General features: G+C 40.2%; 1 protein-coding gene across 8 annotated transcripts in view; it reads right to left on the reverse strand.

The window, feature by feature from the left end:
- BRD9 (bromodomain containing 9) overlaps positions 1-21,308 on the reverse strand; it is a 122,408-nt gene that overhangs the window by 12,292 nt on the left and 88,808 nt on the right. For all 8 annotated transcript variants that reach the window (XM_083377113.1, XM_083377118.1, XM_083377112.1 and 5 more), the window contains 6 exons: positions 14,766-14,898; positions 13,401-13,476; positions 12,029-12,124; positions 4,115-4,247; positions 3,805-3,916; positions 123-161 (listed from right to left, as the gene is read on the reverse strand). In XM_083377113.1, coding sequence (XP_083233239.1) covers positions 123-161; positions 3,805-3,916; positions 4,115-4,247; positions 12,029-12,124; positions 13,401-13,476; positions 14,766-14,898 — 589 coding nt within the window. The remainder of the gene's footprint in view (positions 1-122; positions 162-3,804; positions 3,917-4,114; positions 4,248-12,028; positions 12,125-13,400; positions 13,477-14,765; positions 14,899-21,308) is intronic.

The raw sequence follows: 21,308 nt of genomic DNA on the forward strand, positions 1-21,308 counted from the left end.
AACTATTATCTTCATTTATTACATAAATAAATCTTTCCTTTATATTTTCAGAACCATTTACAGTAAAGAAAAAGTATATTTTTTTACAAGAAGGGGAGGTTTAGAGATTTAATGCAACTTACTTTGAGATCATCTGGTGGCTTCATTGGAATGTTTCTTCTCTGAAAATTATAATAGTAAAAATAAATTAAAAATAATCTTGCTGTTTTTTGGATAATTAGTCCTTACTTAACAACTAATTGGGGCTGGAATTTCTATCATTAAGCAAAGCAGTTATTGGGCAAAACATCATGCTCCACTTAGTGACAGTAGTTCTGGTCATCTTGGTTGCAGTAGTTAAACAAAGAGCTCGCATTTCTCTTGTCCTGTATGAACAGCTAGTTTGGGCCTGGCAAGCTCCATTCAGCAAACAAGGCTCCACAGTACTATTGTGCTTCGCTCTACATCAACTCTCTTCCATTTCCTCCTGTCTCCACCCTTTTGTTCACCCAGCACTCTGTGACCTACTCCTGCCATTCTCTTTTAACCTTCACTTCTTCTTCCTTCCTCTGCAGGCCTAGGATCCAGGGGTTGGCTAAGGGCATGGTTCTAGGACATGTTCAGTAAGAACAACAAGGTAGCAGACTTTCATATATCGAAGGGAGCTTGCTGGGCCATCAAGGAAGGAAGCAGAGGGATAGAGTTGGTAAAGGAGCCATGGTAGTATAGAGATGGTAGCACTGTATAAGGCTGATAATTGCCCAGGGAACTGTTGGCCCTATTGCCACCTTTGCTGGCTCTGTCCTGCTGACTCTTCCTAATTGGGACTGGCAAGCTCCTTTCGGCAAACAAGGCTTTGCCGTCCTACTGCACTCACTGTGCATATCCCAGGGCTGCATCCTCGCCCAACACTGGGTTTTGGGCCAATAGTAAGAGAAAGGTCTCTTGAGGGGGGTGGCAGTGGAGTGCAGAGTGGCCAAAAGGACAAAGGGGGGAACAGATGGGTGAGGGAAATTGAAGAACACCTGCAGTTGTAAATGCAAGCCAGTTGCCAAGCATCTAAATTTTTATTAATGACTACAGGGATGCTGAATGGCCAAAGCTTCGAGAACTGGTTGTGGCTGCCACTAATTCAGCACTGTTATAACGCTGAATGATTGCTGAATGAATGGTTAAGCAAGGACTACCTGTAATTTACAATAATTTGATTCAGTAAGAAAATCAAATTTGATTTATATTGAAATTGAAAATGTCTTGCAGGATCCAATCTGGATCAGTCACTGGGACAGAGGTTTTGGACTTGTGCTAGAGGATGGGCCACCGTGAGTCCGAAAGCTCAGAAGTCTAAACCTTTGGTTCCAATGACTGACCCAGACTGGATCCTGCAACATTATCTTGGGACATGTATAATTTGCCTTCATTCATGAAAATGTTTTAATTAACCTTATGTTCTACTTATAGGTATGTATGATAATGGTTTTAGCATTTTAGTACTGTTTATTTTGAAGGTACTTTCAAGTATTATTTTCAACAGTTTTTAATACATGAATTTTATTAAAATTATATTTCATTTTTATTTTATATTTTGTTTTTCTCAATTCTGATTCTCATAGAATTATAGCCATATATAGATGTAAATTTACAATAGACCTGTGATCTTAAGTATATGCAAAGCTTTTTTCCAAAAACTGGAAATTTGATTATGTTAGGAATTATTTTTTTAATGTACCCTTTAAAATTATATGATGAGTCAACTTATATTGTTTCTTCCTTTATTCAAAAATATATTCCAATTTGCAGCAGTGATCTCCATTATTCTTGGCAGTCTCCTATTTATGATAAAGGACTCTCTATGAAGATCTAGATATTTATTTCTAAAATAGGTAGCCTTTCAACTTCTCTATAATCTACTGGTATGCTTAAAATTTATTTTTAATCTTTCTTTTCAGCTCCTTGAAGACAACTGGATTTTATAACAAACTGGGGCTGTTCTGCACTAATAGGGCTGTTACATTTCATTAATTAATGAGATTTCATCCTTTTGAACTTGACTTTGTATTATACCTGTTTCTCTAACACGTTAGAATGAAGAAAAATGAAACAAGGCTTGGAACATTCTCTTATTTATTTAATTTACATACACACACAACACACACCTACCTTCTATCCAGGACACCTTACTCTTCTTATTTTCCCCACAACAACAGCTTTGTGAAGTGGATTGGATTGAGAGAGTGACTGCCCAAGGTGACCAAGCTGGCTTTTATGGCTAAGGCAGGACTTGAATTCATGGGCTCTTGCTTTCTAGCTTGGTGCCTTAACCACTAGACCAAACTGGTGATTCCCTGCTTCTTGGAACAGAGAACAGAGAACAGAGTTGGAAGGGACCTTGGAGGTCTTTTAAGTCCGACCATCTGCTACCATAGGAGACCCTATATCATTTCAGATGATTGTCCTATGTGTTTTTGAAAGCCTCCAAGTGATGGAGCACTGACAACTTCTGAAGGCAAGTTGTTTCATTGGTTGATTGTTCTCACTGTTAGGAAATTTATCCTTAGTTCTAGGTTGCTCCTCTCCATGATTAGTCTTGCCTTTTGATGCTTTGGAAAATAGTTTGACCACCTCATCCTTGTAGGAGCCTCTCAAATATTGGAACACCACTATCATGTTTCTCCTAGTCCTTCTTTTCATTAGACTAGATATACTCAATTCCTGTAATGGTTCTTCATAGTTTTAGCCTCCAGTCCCCTAATCATGTTTTTGTTCTTCTCTGTACTCTTTCCAGAGTCTCAACATCTTTTTTATATTGTGGTGATCAGAACTGGATGCAGTATTCCAAGTATGGTCTTACTACAGCTTTGTAAAGCGGTTCTAGAACTTCATGTGATCTTGATTCTATCCCTCTATTAATAAAGCCTAGGACTGCATTGGCTGTTTTGGTTGCTGCAGCAGACTATTGGCTCTCTCACACAATTACTGGCATTAAGCCAAGTTTCACCTAGCCTGTACCTATACAGTTGGTTTTTCTTGCCTAAGTGTAGAACCTTATTTTTATCTATACTAAATTTCATTTTGTTAGATAAGGCCCACTCTGACAAGATCTTTTTGTATTTTGAATTTGTCTTCTGATGTGTTGACTCTTCCTGCCAGCTTAGTGTCACTGTATTTGATGAGTTCCCCTTCTATTCTCACATCTAGATTATTTATGAAGATATTGAAGAGTATTGAGGAAGTACACATTCAGTATAATTTCTCAGCCAGTTACAAACCCACCTGGTGGTGGGGCTGTCTATCCCTTATTTTCTGGAATGGTATAAGGTCTCCTGCTTGAGTAGAAGGTTGGATCAGAAGACCTCCAAGGTCCTTTCCAACTCTGTTATTCTGTTCTGTTCTATTAAAAGTGAAAAAAAATCTGACATGATTTATCTTGGTCTGATTTTTTTTTACATCTCAAAAAGCTGACATTTTAACAGGGATGGAGTTTCTATATCCACTGTAGATATCTTCTATGACCTGAATAGTACCCCCTAAAATTTTATCTATACACATTATTTTAAAAAAGGAAGAACTCCTAGAGACCTTTAAACTATCTTGTGGTGAAAAGGATACTTTTTGTGACTATGTCACAATTTTTGATCTTAAGAAAGGAATTTAGAGGTTTTAGTTGTAATTCAGCTATAGTCCATTTTAAATTATGTGAATAATTTGTTTTAATAACAAAGCTGGTGTTAAGAATAATTTCAGCTATAAACTATTACATTTCAACAACTTCAACTCTTTATTATAAAGTAGGCTTTGATAGGAAAGTCTGGTGAGCACACTTACCTGTTTTAGTTGATAAATAGACTTGGAATGATCTCCACCAGTGATCTGATCCAGCAAGTCATCTACTATTTTTTTACTATAGCTTCCAGAATCTTTCACAAATTCTTGAAGACTAAAAGAAATTCCAGTGTAAAACAAATATTAGATGCATTCATTTTGCCTTTGACTATCTTTCTTGGATATTTTTAAAGCTGTTCTCTTATCTATATTAGCTTCTAAATGAATTGGGTTCCTTCATACGCTAAGGCCATGTATATTGTCAACACTGTTATAAGATCAGGGGTTCAGTATCGCAGTTCAACAATCTTACCTTAAAGCACACTGAATCCCAGTCTCATCCCCATATGCTGAATATAGCAGTTCCATTTCATCCATTTTCAGATCATGAAAGATAGAGTGGTTTTGCATTGAAACCACTGTATTAGCACTTGAAAGAAATGTAACTGAAAATAAAAAAATGTGTTTAGAATATTCAAAAAATATTGGGCATATATATATTACAATAAATAACTAGTTATACTTTGGGTTCTGTGATAGTGTGACTCCTAAAATTATAAATCAATTTGTGCAATTTTTCCAAAGAATAAAGAGTCTGGTGAAAGAATAAGACAGAAAACATTAGTGTCTTTTGAAGTTATCATCTAAGCGTTGTTCATAAACAATCCTACAAAGTGTTCTCTCTTATTTTAATGCCAACCTCTCTCTTGTTATCTCATTCTTTTGCAACATTTTCAGTGGAATCTTCTTGCAGCAGGACTTTGATCTTTGATATCCTGCAAAGCTCAGGCAGTCTAAAGACACTCATTATAAATCAAAGTCAAGGCAATAAACAGCAGCCAGCCTGGAGAAGGAGGGAAGTGGTGAATTCTCAACCAAGTTTATCCTTCCTGCCCAGCTGTTTATACTGAGAATCCTGATCATCAAACATGGGTATTTTATATCCCCTGACGACATCTGTACCTTTGGCTATATCTGTTCAGCCCGAGTGAAATCAATCATAAATTAAAAATCAAATGTAAGTAAATGTATGCCTATAGTTTATATAACTTCAATTTACACAGAATTCTTCTTTGTTTTATAAAAGATTCAGGACACTGCTGAGATTTCACACATGCAAAAGGGGTGGATAAATTCCTCTTTGCCAACTTTATCCATTTATCATATTCATTGAATGTTTTCATCTGGAGTTACTTCAAATAATTTTTTACTACAGCATTTTCTCAGAAAATCAAGGAGCTGGTTAAGATCAACAAGAAAGGAGACATTATTCAGGATCAATGCTATCTGGCAGACTAGTGATTGCTGAGTTTCAGAAACTTACAATATATGTACTAGAAATGCTTTGCAGATTGCTCGGTCCCAAGTGCTGTCTAAAAGCCTTATGAACCTATCATGCAAGAACCATCTTAATTGGCGTTAGCTTCAATTAATATCAACATCTTTCCATAACAAGGGGCTAATAAAATGTTCCCAAGAATCAGATCGTATTTATCTGCTCCATGGTAAAGGTCAGATCAAATGCATGGCCATTTATGTGGTTTGTCTTGGCAATAATCTGGGATAAACCTACAGCTGTCATGGTAGCCATCAATTTCCAGGTTATCTGTGGCCCCAGACAGCACTGGATAAAATTACAGTGTCTAGGTGAATCCATAACCATTCCACAATGGGACTGGACAACTCAGGATGGGATACTGTCACCAATCTGTGAGAAAGATATAAGAGCAACATCCATGTTTTTTCTTCTGGCCCAGCTTCACCAATATGGTCTCACGTCTGGTTATAGCTCTTCAGAATAGCCAGTTTCCCTATACAATGCCATATCATCCCCCTGCTCCAGGGTCAGAACTAATGCAAGATATGGAAATTGTCTGGCTGGATTTCAGTCCAAGAGATTCCCAGCTCTTTGATCAGCCAAGTCTCACTGACATGCCAGATTGGGCCTCTCATCCATGACTAAACATTAAATAATGGATACCGCTAATTTTACTGCAAGCAGGTCTGTATACAAAAGTGTAGGCCTGAGTTCAGTGACCCCAGAAATTTGTTTGGCTGTCTTGATTGGAGGATCAGAAGTAAAGATTGATATCAAGTTTATAATCTCTTTTCTTTTGGAATGGCCTACCATCATCTCCCAGAATATTAATACATCTGCCCATTACTAACATTAACTGCCTCTCTGTCTTTACTTTGACTCTATCTGATTTCCCATTCCAGGGAGAAGTTCCTCTTTTCCAATTCTGTGACTCACACAAATAGCCAGTTTTCTTCTTCTGCCCCTGATTACTCTGTTTGTTCTCCAACATTCTGCTCTATCTAAAAAGTAAGGCCAAAGCCACTCTTTGCTCTTCCATTTTATCAGAAACAGTTTCATAGGCCTCCTACATATTCAGCTTGTCTGGCATAAATCATGTCATCTGATATATTTCTTGACTTTTTCACCCTATCCAACCCACTTAGTCCTCTTCATTCCCCATCCCACAAGAGTCAAACAAGTTAGAAACTTCATCTCTCTACTCTCTAATGGTCTAGTTGAGCAATATTCTACCAAGAATTCTAACCACCATTGCTGGGGTTCTTAATTTGGAAACAGCATTCTAAATTGCAGAACTCCTAACTTGTTCAGCTGTGTGATGCCTATGGCAATAACCTCAACATTCCAAAAAAGCTATTTTCCTGGAGATTGTTCTCTTGCTGCTCACTAGGGCCTCCCAACTCCAATTTTATAAACTTTAAAAATGATAAAGTCTTTGGAGATGGTAAAAATATTAACTCCCTCTTTTCCTCTTTTTTCATATTAATTAATTAATTAATTAATTAATTAATTAATTTTATTTTAATTTAATTTGTATACCGCCCTTCTCTCGAAGGACTCAGGGCAGTGAACAGGGCAATAAATACTAAAATACAGAAATACGAAAATTAAGAAGAGATTAAACCATAATGCCCAATAAAACAGATAAATTACATAAAAACATGATAAAATCCCAAAACCCATCACACCAGGCCGGCTTGTTCAAACAAATAGGTCTTTAGATCACATCGGAAGGAGCGAAGGTCGGGGGCCATCCGGAGTGCAACCGGTAAATGGTTCCACAGATCCGGCGCCCCCACAGACAACACCCTCCCCCTGGGGGCCATCAGTCGGCACTCTGACCGGTGGCACCCTGAGGAGGCCCTCTCTGTGGGAGCGCACTGGGCGGAGGGAGGTTGATGCCGGCAGCAGGTGCTCCCTAAGATACTCCGGACCCATGCCATGTAGGGCTTTAAAGGTCATTACCAGCACCTTGAATCTCACCCGGAAGACAACTGGAAGCCAATGCAGCTCACGGAGCAGAGGTGTAACATGGGAGTATCGGGAGACCCCCAACACGACTCTCGCGGCTGCATTCTGCACCAGTTGGAGCCTCCGAGTGGTCTTCAAGGGCAGCCCCATGTAGAGAGCGTTGCAGTAGTCTAACCGAGAGGTCACGAGTGCATGAGTGACTGTACGCAAGGCATCCCGGTCTAGATAGGGCCGCAACTGGCGCACCAGGCGAACCTGGGCGAAGGCCCCCCTAGTCACAGTTACTATATGATCTTCTAAAGAAAGCTGTGAGTCTAGGAGGACTCCCAAGTTGCGGGCCCTATCTACGGGGGGTAATAACTCACCTCCCATAGTAAGAGATGGGATAATCTGAGTTTGCCAAGATGCCGGCACGTAGAGCCACTCAGTCTTGTTGGGGTTGAGCCGAAGCCTGTTCCTCCCCATCCAGACCCGAACCGCCTCCAGGCAACGGAGCATCACGTCGAGGGCATCACTGGGGTGGTTTGGGGTCGAAATAAAAAGCTGGGTATCATCAGCATACTGATGATACCCAACTCCAAAACCACGAATGATCTCACCCAGCGGTTTCATGTAGATGTTGAACAGGAGAGGCGAGAGGACCGACCCCTGAGGAACTCTGCAAACGAGAGGCCTCGAGGTCGACCTCTGTCCCCCTGCCAACACCAACTGCGAACGTCCCAGGAGGTAGGAGGAGAACTACTGAAGACCATGCCTCCCACTCCCAATCCCCTGAGACGCCGCAGCAAGATACCATGGTCGATGGTATCAAAAGCCGCTGAGAGGTCTAATAGGACTAGGACAGAGGAACATCCCCTGTCCCGAGCCCTCCAGAGATCATTCACCAGAGCGACCAATGCCGTCTCCGTGCTGTACCTGGGCCTGAAACCCAATTGGTACGGGTCTAGCTTCATTCAGGACCAAAGGGAGCTGATGCGCCACTACGCTCTCAACAACCTTCGCAAGAAAGCGAAGGTTGGAGAGCGGACGAAACTTGTTTAATACAGCTGGGTTCAAGGCAGGCTTCTTGAGGAGAGGTCTCACTACCGCCTCCTTCAAGGCGGCGGGGAAACTACCCTCACTCAAGGATGCAGATATCACCGCCTGGAGTTAGCCTCGTGTCCCTTCCCGAGCTGCATAAACCAGCCAGGAAGGGCACGGGTCCAATAAACAGGTGGTGGAGCTCAGCTTCCCCATAATCCTGTCCACTTCCTCCGGAGTCACAGGATCAAACTCCTCCCAGATAACATCGACAAGACCACGCATGTCCTGATCGTCAGACTCTGCCCAGTCGGAGTCCAAACCGGTCCGAATCCAAGCGATTTTGTCCGACAGATGTTGGCTAAACTCCTCGGCACGACTCTGCAAGGGATCCTCTCTCACCTCCTGGTTAAGGAGGGAGCGGGTCACTCTAAACAGGGCAGCCGGGCGATTATCTGCGGACGCGATGAGGGTAGCGAAGTAATTAGACCTCGCCATCCTCATCGCCGCGAGATAAGACCTAGTAAAGGATCTTAGTCGCAATCGGTCGGATTCAGACCAGCTGGATCTCCAACAGCTCTCTAGGCCCCGTCTCCGATGCTTCATTTTCCGGAGCTCCGCAGAAAACCATGGAGCCCACTGGGATCTGCACCGGGTCAGGGGCCGCAAGGGTACAACTCGGTCAAGTCCCTCTGTGGCTGCCTTTTCCCAGGCTTCCACTAAGGCATCCGCCAAGCTGTGAGCAGAGGAGGCAGGTGGGGACCCCAGCGCTGCCTGGAACCTCTCAGGGTCCATTAAGCGCCTGGGGTGGAACCATCTAGTTGCTTCAACAAGCCCACGGCGGGGAGTGGCAAAACGGAAGACCAGCCGCAGGAGATGATGATCGGTCCATGACAGGGGCAAAACAATTGGGAAACCCCCACCGAGATCATCTAACCACTGTCCAGATAGGAAAACCAAATCAAGGGTGTGGCCCCCCCACATGGGTCGGTCCCTGAATTACTTGCGTCAGGTCCATGACCATCATGGAAGCCATGAACTCCCGAGCTAACTCAGATGATCCTCCCAGGGATGGTAGATTGAAGTCACCCGAAACCATAAGTTTGGGGAACTCAATCACCAGCCCCGAGAGGATATCGAGAAGTTCATGCAGGGCTGCTGCTGCGCGACTAGGCGAAAGGTACACCAGCAGCAAGCCCAACTGCGCCCTAGGACCATATCTCAGGAGGAGGGACTCACACCTGGTTATTTGGAGAACGGTGGCCTCCTGCGGACACAAGGTCTCCCTCATAACTACCGCCACTCCCCCGCCCCTACCCTGAGCCCGAGGCCGGTGCAGCACCCGGAAACCTGGAGAGCAAAGATAACCAGAGGGACACTACCCTCTGGGCCCAACCAGGTCTCCGTAATGCAAGCCAGGTCCCCCAACCAGATCCCGGATGAGAGGAGCCTTATTGACAATGGACCTGGCATTCAAGTACAACAGCCGGAGCTCAGGAGGCTGCACATCCTCGCTCCTGGAACCTCGGGGCGACACCAGAGGGTCGGAGCACCTCACCGCTTGGAGATAGCGGAGACGCACTCCCAGATGTCGATACGGCCCTCTGTTCGTACACCTGCTGCCATTCCCTAACGTCGTGGGAATAGGTAATCCCACGACCCACTCCAGAGCTCCTGAGGCAACCAACCCCAGCTCCCCCCCACATGATCAATCCTGGACCTGGCCTGAACAACACTTGGTGGACTCCCCCCAATTCCATCCAACCACGAAATCCCTCCCCCCTCCCTAACACCACAAAAAAATTAACTAAAAAAGTAACCAGGGGCCTCTTATTAAATTTGTACCGGAAGCCCCTGTCCCTGCCCAGCCATCTCTCAGGGTCCCAACAATCGGGCCCTTCATCAAGAGGCGGAATGGAGAATAAGGCGGGTCGCAGCCAGGATGGGGGGGCACCCCTGAGGGCGAACAGAACCGTGCTGGAATAGCTAAGATGCATAATGATTGTCCAAATAAGTCCGGCAAAAAGGCAATCCCTAGCTCAAACAGGAGGATCTTAAAACAGAAGGTAAGTGTCCAATCTGCAAACCCAGCCCCACTGCCACTTGAGCTGGGTATAACCCCAGAACAGATCAACTCCCGTCCTCTCACGACGGTCAGGTCCGGGGAGCAGCGTGGAACACATAACCGGGGATAAGGCATACCACCTAGAGCTCTCAACTCTAGGAGATAGCAGCTGGTAAGTCTTGGCCACTCTCCCACAGTGGTTTTGTACCCGGGTCCTTCCAAAGCCTTTGGGGAGGGGGGGCGACGAGGAAAAAGAGTCAGCAGATTAATCCAGGCATAAAAGCCAACAGAGTCACAAAATGGTGAGGAATCCTGGCTGCAAAATTCTTCCTCGCGTCAGGAAAGGACCAGACGATGATTAGGCCAATAGAGGAAGAAACTAGGAAACCCACAGTACTTCCACTGGGCCACAAACTCGGTTGGCTGGTTTCTGGTGGCGCAAAGCTGGTTTGTGCCTCTCAACCGTCCAAGGCACAAAGCGTCCGCACTCCACCACTGAGCCATGGTCACCACCCCGGAGCGGCCGCAGCACTCCAACTCCCCTTGCCACCAGCCACCCCAGCCGCCCCAGCCGCCAACCACAATATCGCCACCACTCCACCACTCCGACGCCGCTCCAAGCCGCAACTCCAACAGCACCAACCATCAGCCAGCTGGCATCCAACAGAGCGCAGCTCCTCCAGGCAGCTGGTAAGTTCTTCCGAGCACCGCCAAGCTCTCCCAGGCTCCGCCAGGCTCCACCGGGCTCCCACGGCACCAACAATCAGTTGGTCGGTGCCGCATGGAGCGTGGCTCTTCCCAGCTCTTCCGGGCCTTCCGCCAAGCTCCCGCAGCACCGACAATCAGCTGGTCGGTGCCGCACGGAGCATAGCTCTTCCAGGCTCTTCTGAGCCTTCTGCCAGGCTTCACCAGGTTCCGCCGGGCTCCTGCGGCACCGACAATCAGCTGGTCGGCGCCGCACGGAGCGAAGTTCTTCCGAGATCTTCCGGGCCTTCCAAGGCTCCACTGGACTAAGCCAAGGGCCCTCCGAAGGTCCAGGGCTTGCGGAGCCAACTCCCATAACGGTGAGCTACACCGCCGCCCCGGGAACAGCCACCGACTTCTACTCGTCGTCCCCCGACCCAAGCCCCATCACAGAAGGAAAAAACACTTCTGTGGGACTCCCAGGGTCGCCAAGTTGCCGAACTCAGACAAGCACGTTCGCCATCTTGGGCATGCACAATATAGAATTTTATAATATATTATAGCTTGCAAACGTCATCTTGGACAGCTAAAAAAGCTAATAACACAAGTTAATAAATTGTCAATACACAACCTTTACATATTCACCAGTTTCCATTTTTCTTTTTTCACATATGATAAAGTTTTAAAATTATTTAATTGTACTGTGATGTATGTTTTAATTGTATTTGAACATTTTTGTTGATTTTTAATAAATGTCATTGCTTTGTATTACATATGAAAAATGATATAAACATATTTTAAAATGACAATCTTTTTTTTTAAAAAAAATTGAAGGGTTCTGAACCAAGGACAGAATTCTGACCATGCCACTGAAATATGTCTTTAGTTCAGCGAGGAAATACAGATAAGCATTCTTTGGTTTTTAAGCCAGTTATGGACAGCACAAAGACTTTGTATGCTTGAGAAAAGCTTGCATTATGGTACCTACATCTAAATGAAATCAATCATTCACATTGCAATGAGACCTACAGGACCAGACCACCTGAATCACTGGATATTTAGTAATTACATTCTAAAAAAATTCAAAATTAAATGAAAAAACCCTTATAAATATGAATACAAATGTTTAATCTTGTAAATATAAACATTCTTTGCATCACAGAACTTACCTTTATGCCTTCTTTCATCTTTGAAGCCTAATGCTGTAAAACCAGGTAGTAATTTGCTGGATAGAGAGCTCAGATCCACTGGATGGCTTTCCTCCTCTACTTTCAACAATAAACATATAAATAAATGTTTAGCAAGTTTTCAAAAGTAATAGGAAGATATCTTTACACACTATCATGGATTTTAAGAATTTCTGCCTGAAATTACTAAAGAGGCTATTCAGAAACTGTTAATATTTTAAAACAGTATCAGTTTGTTTTAATATGTTAGTAAAGAACAACTGGGCTGCAGAAAATACAATTTGATAATGAACAAAAATAAAAAAATGTTATTAGGTTATATAGTTAAGCAAAAAAGGATTATCTTTCTTTTTTCAGCCTTGTCTTTTTAAAAACAACAGAGGTATATTTTCAAAAAAGATCTATAAACAAATAATGACTGAAATTATACAATGCTCGATAAAACATTACTTATATTAAGCAGTATACACTAAATTGTCTTCATGATATGAAAAGTATATATTTTAGTTTAAAATCTTCACTATACTATTAGTTATAGATGTAAAAAGAAAACGCTCCTAAAAATAATATAGATAAGTATTTGATTTTTGACTTCCCCCTTCTTTGTATTACTGAACTTTCTAAATTTTAGAAATTGTTCTCTAAAGAATTTATTTCTTTTACTAAAAGGAAGAGTCAAATATGTTGCATTAGCTCTGAGAAATTGATGCAAGAAAATTAATGAACAAGTTAATTTTGACATTACTGAATGAATGAATCAAGAAATTGAACATGTAAAATATGAAATTGCATTAAACATAATTATTAAAATATAATTAGCAATATAAACATGAAAGAGTTTGACATATAATAAACTAAATTGTTCGGTTAATCAAAAAATGTTGAAATACAAGTCATAATTCAAGATTACTTAAGAAATTGAAAAATAAATTAAAGATTTATGTAATAACTTCAAATGATCGTTCCAATCAATTCTACACGCATGCTTTATTTAAAGAGGTCATCCCAACTGATCTTCACTGTCTTTTTGCTCTCCCTACTGAGAAAGCAAATATGTATCTTGGCTGCTAGGATGGCTTGGGGCTGAGTTTTGTGCTATGAACTTACTAGAGTATTGGCCAAAAGCCTGCGAATTATGTCAATATTAGCTCACCAAATATATTTCAGTTGCCAATTCTGAGACAAAAGCATATTTAATATTCAAATGGAGTTATTAAATAAATGTCTATTAAAGAAAGATTAAAACATTATACATTTTCTTTTGGTAAATAAGGTAAAAGTACAAGCTTAGTCATGCATAATTAAACATATTTACAATGCAAAATATAAACTATTACAATTATCTGAAAATTACCTTCTGTTTCAGGATCTGATGGATTGAGTACACTGAAGATCAAAGATCCATCAGTATTCTTTTTCAGGTAACCTATCTGTATTTAAGTATAACAAAAGGAGGATCAGGTGTTTTTTTAATGTTTCCTGTTTAATCAGTAAATATTAACAGATCTGTTAGCACAGGGGTCCCCAGCCCGTGGCCCACTAAAAGGCCATGGTCTATTCAGAATTGGGATGTGTGAAACGTGGACTAGCTCACACGAGGGTACAGCTCCACTCTCGCAAGTAGCGGGCTGGTGTGCATGTGTCTGTGTGCCTGCCCACTGTTCGTGTGAGTTGAGTTGCGCATGCTCATGTGCACTGACCCACCACTAGCATGGCCCAGTTCCATTCTCCCCAGCCCGGCTGCCAAGTTGATGTTGAATGTGTCACTGAAAGAAGAGCTGTGCCTATACAATCTAATAAATAAATTCTTGAATAGGATACAAATATTTCTGTTCTTAAATATAATATACAATGAAACTGGATCCACACATTATACTAAAACAAAATTGTCTGTGTTGTTCTAAAAATAAAGCATTTGTATTCATAAAAGAAAAGAAGAAAATGGAATTATCCAATGTATTCATTTAGATCTTCTGTTAACACAATCAGCTGATACTATTCATCAAATTTTAACTTTAATTCTTCTAGTTGGTTATACTGTTGGATATAGAGTATTGTAGAGTATTATCATAAGCAACATTAACATGTAGGTTAACTAACTGAATTCTTAAGAACTTCACTGATAGAATAGTAAGAGCATACCATTTAATTTCCACGTATATACAAACAAAAGTCTAAAACATGTCATTTTAATCTTTATTGTAGAGATTTAACATAAAAACTCCTCATACAAAAAATATTCATGTACTAGGGAACGGTTGCTGGAATTGGGTATGTGTAGTTTAACGAAGAGAAGGGTGAGGGGTGACATGATAGCAGTGTTCCAATATCTCAGGGGCTGCCACAAAGAAGAAGGAGTCAAGCTATTCTCCAAAGCACCTGAAAGCAGGACAAGAAGCAACGGATGGAAACTAGTCAAGGAGAGAAGCAAACTAGAACTAAGGAGAAACTTCCTGACAGTTAGAACAATTAACCAGTGGAACAACCTGCCTCCAGAATTGGTGAATGCTCCAACACTGGAAGTTTTTAAGAGGAGACTGGACAGCCATTTCCCTGAAATGGTATAGGGTTTCTTGCCTGAGCAGGGGGTTGGACTAGATGACCTCTAAGGTCTCTTCCAACATTATTATTACTAAATACTATGTAAAAATTCTTATCCAACTGAGCAAAGATTCCTGAAAAAATTAGCAAAACAAAATGTGAATTAATTTAACAAGACCTTGCTGTTTGGGAGACACTGATTGATCCGATCCCGTGCTTCATCTGCTGCGTGCTCTACCAAGGCCAGGACATGTTCTTCAGCTGTGCTGTCTGTCAGACTGCATGCATTTCCTTCTGGTTCAAATATACAGCTATAACAAAATACAAATTATTAAATAAATAACAAATCAAATGCACTCCCTCCCCACAAATAGGTTCTAAGCCATTGGGTTTTATGACCCCTAGGTAAATATAATGGATTTCCTGGGTAAATCAGCATTCTTTTCATCTTACTATATTTTTTAACAATTTTAAAAAAATATACATAAAATTTTATTTTACAGGACATTTAACAACATTTAACAGTCTCATTCAGAGACTGAAGTTATAATGGTATGGAATGAAGGTGTCTTATGAACAGTCATTGTTCAGCTATCACAGTGTCCTTGCGATTATATTGCAATTGGGGCACTTCACAACCAGCTTACAATTACAATACTATAGTGTCCTGTGATCACAGGATTTATATTTGCAACTTTTACTGCTTCTGTTTGTTGTCACTGTGAGTCGGGATGGGTGGAGGCACGAAGGGAGGTTCAGCCGATCTCAATGTATACATGGTTGTACTTTGTCAATAAAGGTCATTCATTTCATTCATTCTGACAAAGTCAATGAGAAACATAAATTGAGATTATTATTACTTTTCCAAATTAAATCTGGAAGTGTGATAATTCTTTTCTCATCTTTCATTTGTTTTTCTTTTTTTAAAATATATATAGATATGGGTACTCCATTTTTTCTTTAAAGCCACAGTTTTTTTCACCAAGAATGCATTCCAAATAATTATACCATAATTTATAATATGAATTCCTTATAAAAATATGTCCCTCTTTTTCAATTTTTCATTTTTCCATTTTTAAATGGATTATTGAAGTCATTAAATCTAGCAAATATAAAGAGCTTATCCTTGATTACAATTCTGAATTATTTAATGAAGAAATATTAGTCGTTTAGTCAAAGTTCTCATTCTCAGAAATGCCAATTGGCTAATCTAAGTTCCAGTCTTTTGCACCTGTTTTTTTACAGAAAAATGTCAAACCTTTTTATCTGCATCTTTACAGTGTGACAGCTTTGCCTGCATCTATAAAAATATCCAGATATTATGGAGTACCCTATGTATATTTTATTCTTTTTCCTGAAGGGTAATTATATAAAAAATTAAATTCCTCTTCTTTCTAAGAATATGTCACAGTACTACCTGGAAAATTTTTTATAGTATCCTCCACTTTCAAAATTTAATTTCTTTTTAATTCCAATACTGCCTCTTTAGTCTTAAATCAGGTATAACTTATACAAAGTCATGTGAAAATGTAAATACACTGCATATAAAGTTTTTCTCTTTTATTAACGTATGTGGACATATTAATATTTTATTGCCATTCAACAATATTTAAAGATAATGCAACTGTACAAAAAGCTGTATAAAATTTACTTTGCAATCATTTCTTCAACAAAATATTAAGTAATGTCATTTCCTTCTGTGGGAAAAGTAGGCAATCCTTGATTCTAACATTTGGTACTGTTCCCTTTGGCAAAACAGCCTGCAATAGAATTTGTTACAACTGTGTAACAAACTCTGATATTGACAGGGAGGAATTTTTTCCATTCCTTGATGCAGAATTTTTTCAATTGTGTAATGTTTGAAGGGCTTCTTGCATGCACTGACTGTGTCAAATCACCCCACCACATCTTCCTGGATTTAGATCTGGACTTTAACAGCCATTCCAGAACCCTCCATTTCTTTTTCTTTTAGAGCCATTCCTTGATAGATTTACTGCAATATTTAGCTTGCCAACGTGCAAAGTTTACTTTCAGTGGAGCTTCAATTTTCTGACAAATGGTCTCAAATTATCTTTATGCACCCTCTGGTATAATGAAGAACTCATAGTGGATTCTAAGAGGGTAAGCTGCTAGGTCCTGATGCGGCAAAACAGGCCCAAGCATAACATTTCCACCACATTTTACAATTGGTAATCAGGCTCTTCTTGTGAAATGCTGTCTTTGGTTTTGATAACTTCTGCTATTATGATCAAATAACTCTATTGTTTCCTCATTTGTCCTGAATACATTATTGCAAAAGTCCTTTCTTTTCCTAGGTCAGCGGCTCCCAACCTTTTCTATACCCCACCACCCTTAGAACGCTTCTGATATATTCTCGCACCCCTTACAAAAGTTCAAAATAACGGAAACGAATTATGCATATACACTATAACCCAAGTTTTCGCACCCCCTGGAATATCATCTCGCACCCCAGGTTGGGAACCCCTGACCTAGAGGTGAAACTTGAAAAATTAGAATATCGTGCAAAAGTTCATTTATTTCAGTAATGCAACTTAAAAAGGGAAACTAATATATGAGATAGACTCATTACATGCAAAGCAAGATAGTTCAAGCCGTGATTTGTCATAATTATGATAATTATGGCTTACAGCTCATGAAAACCCCAAATCCACAATCTCAGAAAATTAGAATATTGTGAAAAGGTGAAATATTCTAGGCTCAAACTGTCCCACTCTAATCAGCTAATTAAGCCATAACACCTGCAAAGGGTTCCTGAGCCTTTAAATGGTCTCTCAGTCTGGTTCAGTAGGAATCACAATCATGGGGAAGACTGCTGACCTGACAGTTGTGCAGAAAACCATCATTGACACCCTCCATAAAGAGGGAAAGCCTCAAAAGGTAATTGCAAAAGAAGTTGGATGTTCCCAAAGTGCTGTATCAAAGCACATTAATAGAAAGTTATGTGGAAGGAAAAAGTGTGGAAGAAAAAGGTGCACAAGCAGCAGGGATGACCGCAGCCTGGAGAGGATTGTCAGGAAAAGGCCATTCAAAAGTGTTGGGGACTTTCACAAGGAGTGGACTGAGGCTGGAGTCAGTGCATCAAGAGCCATCACACACAGACGGATCCTGGACATGGGCTTCAAATGTCGTATTCCTCTTGTCAAGCCGCTCCTGAACAACAAACAACGTCAGAAGCGTCTTACCTGGGCTAAAGAAAAACAGACCTGGTCTGTTGCTCAGAGGTCCAAAGTCCTCTTTTCTAATGAGGGCAACTTTTGCATCTCATTTGGAAACCAAGGACCCAGAGTCTGGAGGAAGAATGGAGAGGCACACACTACAAGATGCTTGAAGTCCAGTGTGAAGTTTCCACAGTCTGTGTTGATTTGGGGAGCCATGTCATCTGCTGGTGTTGGTCCACTGTGCTTCATTAAGTCCAGGGTCAACGCAGCCATCTACCAGGAGATTTTGGAGCACTTCATGCTTCCTTCCGCAGACGAGCTTTATGGGGATGCTGACTTCATTTTCCAGCAGGACTTGGCACCTGCCCACACTGCCAAAAGCACCAAAACCTGGTTCAATGACCATGGGATTACTGTGCTTGATTGGCCAGCAAACTCGCCTGACCTGAACCCCATAGAGAATCTATGGGGCATTGCCAAGAGAAAGATGAGAGAAAATGAGACCGAACAATGCAGAAGAGCTGAAGGCTGCTATTGAAGCATCCTGGTCTTCCATAACACCTCAGCAGTGCCACAGGCTGATAGCTTCCATGCCACGCCACATTGAGGCAGTAATTGCTGCAAAAGGGGCCCAAACCAAGTACTGAGTACATATGCATACTTATACTTTTCAGAGGTTCGATATTGTTCTATGTACACTCCTTGTTTTATTGATTGCATGTAATATTCTAATTTTCTGAGATTGTGGATTTGGGGTTTTCATGAGCTGTACGGCATAATCATCACAATTATGACAAATCACAGCTTGAACTATCTTGCTTTGCATGTAATGAGTCTATTTCATATATTAGTTTCCCTTTTGAAGTTGCATTACTGAAATAAATGAACTTTTACACGATATAATTTTTCGAGTTTCACCTGTAGGTGCTCATGAGCAAACTTTAATTTAGCTCTGATGTTCATTCCACAGCAAAGGTTTCCTTCTGGCATCTCTCAAGTAGTAATTTCTGCAACTTCTTTCTAATGGTGGATTTATACATTTTGATATCAATTGTGGTGAGAGGTACCTGTAGGTCACCTGATAAAATTCGGGAATATTCAAAGACTTCTTTCAGCATCTTGCATTCTGCTCTCAGCTGAACTTGGCCCAGTTGAGTTGGCAGTTGTTTTAAATCTTCAGTTGTAGATGAACTTCGGCAGACAAATGAATGATGTCCAACTATTTGGTGATCTTTTAAAATCTCTTCCCATATTCATAGACATCTAAAATCTTTTTCTGAAGGCCTCAGAGAGCTCTTTCAATCCAAGCATGGTAAAACCACACACTTCAATAACAAAGAGCAAATCAACTAAATGTCTGAGGTTTCATTAAGACTGAATCCTTCCAAATCCCGATTTTTTTATTACTATTATTAGTTTTCCAATATTACAATATCTTTAAAAAGCAACGGGGTGTCTGGGTTACAATAGTTCCATTTCAGACAAATACATATTATTGCAAATCTCCAAATTGTTGTAACCAATACTTCCTCTCTCTTATTTCCTTTAATACATACTATCTCTTATCTAAATTAACATACTTCTCATTGCTATCCATCAATCATTTAATAGTTTTCTTATATTTGTCAATACTTTAGTATATTTTATATTTTAACATTCCATCTTTAAAACATCAAATACCTTATATATTTTTCTAGCTTTAATTTTACATTGCTATTAAAATTAAACGTTTAAACTTTCTCATTTTCATATTGCTAAATAACCTTTCCCTTTACATAATTTTCTCCGATACCTAGTAATGTAAATACACTTCTTATTTATCTCATTTCCATATCAATGTTAGTAGTACAATACTAAAATGGCAGTTATTAGGATACCAATTGCAAGGAGAAAGAGGATGTCAATATAATATTCTTATTTCTCATTTATAGTTTCCACATATTAAAAATTAACCAAAATTTCTTCCATTTCAACATTTAATACATCCTTTCATGTCACTACATCCAAGTATATTAGTATATTAATATATTAGTTACATTCTATCATTCTTAACATATATACATCTTAATCCATGTCATTTATAGAGCTCAATATTTCAATGTTAGTATTCATACAGCTGTGTTTTATTTTTATTTTTTAATTAGTCAGTATTTTTATCTACTCATCAAAACAATCTCTCGTAATCCAAGTACAATCCTGTCTATCTTGGTATTATCTATTTCAGGCCTCTTAAGAATGTCCATATTTCTTCAATCTTATTCTTGCTTTCTTCCTTTGCCATGTCATTTTTTGCTTCTTTGCCTCAGGGTCATCAAAGCATTCTTGTGTTGTTATATCATACTGAAGTAGCCCTCCAGTCTCCATTTTTGAAGGATTGAAGAGTCTGTTAACAGCACCAAATCCTCTCATTATTTTCACCTCTTGATATAATTTTCCTGAATAAAATTTTTCCACCTGTTTGTCATTATGATCTTCAAAAGTCTGTATTTGTTGAATATTTAATTATTCTGCCAATGTATTTGATTGTTCAATTTCTTCTGTTAAGTTCTGTCCTGATAAAATATTAGTTGTAGTCACAGTTTGAGTTTTTTTCTTCAAGATGCTTTCTAATTTGCTCTTATTTCATCATCAGCTGTAGAAACGAACTGATAAGTTTGGTAAGATATTTCCCACATAGCATAGATTTGTTTTTGAAGCTCTTCCATGGTGGAGTTTCACATCTGGTGTTCAAGGTTAATCTTACCTTGTTTTTCTTAAACATTTTCTTGATTTTTTTTAAAGAGAAAGTCAGATTGCAATTTCAGGTTTAGCCACTGGGTGTCCCCCAAGTACTTTGAAAGTTTTCTTTTAGTCTGTTTCTTTTTTCAACATTTTTTTTTAAAAAAAAACACCCCTGAGCTTGCTCACCGCTTATTTGAAGGGAGGGTTGAATTCCCCCCTCCTTCTCCACAGGGGGGAAGGTACTTAGCAGCTTATTTAGGTGAAAAGAAGATGATTAAGGTATAAGAGAGGAATCTTACCCCCGTCTCTTCCACGCTGTTTTAAAGTTGCCTGATGGTAAGTTTGACTTCGGCTGTCAGTACGAAGGGAATGCAGGCACTGATGGGGGGGTTGCAGCTCCCCCACGTTTCTGCAAAAGCCCCTTCTATCTGGTCACCCCTCCAAGGCGGCTCTTCAGCCCTTTTAGGACCCCCCCAGCGATGCGAAACTGGACGTGGAAGACGAGAGCCGTCCTCCAGACGACCCTGACGGCCGACTTGGCAAACCGGACGTCCCAAATCCCGATGTTTTAATCATTGCACCTGATTCTAATTTTACGGATTTAAGAGTGACAAATGTAGGAGTGTTATTGTTTCTACATGCAAAATTTGTAAATTATAGGATTACAATGTGTAAATGATGCACGATGCTTGTTACATTATATCTCACTTATCCATAGTTGAAATGAAGATCAAATAACTCCATGTTGAAATAATGAAAATGTCAAATTTTAATAGGCGTGCTTACTTTATCAAATATGGAGGTTTTTATTCATATTGTCC

The sequence above is a fragment of the Vipera ursinii genome, assembly GCF_947247035.1.
Source record: "Vipera ursinii genome assembly, chromosome: Z".
Lineage (NCBI taxonomy): Eukaryota > Metazoa > Chordata > Lepidosauria > Squamata > Viperidae > Vipera > Vipera ursinii.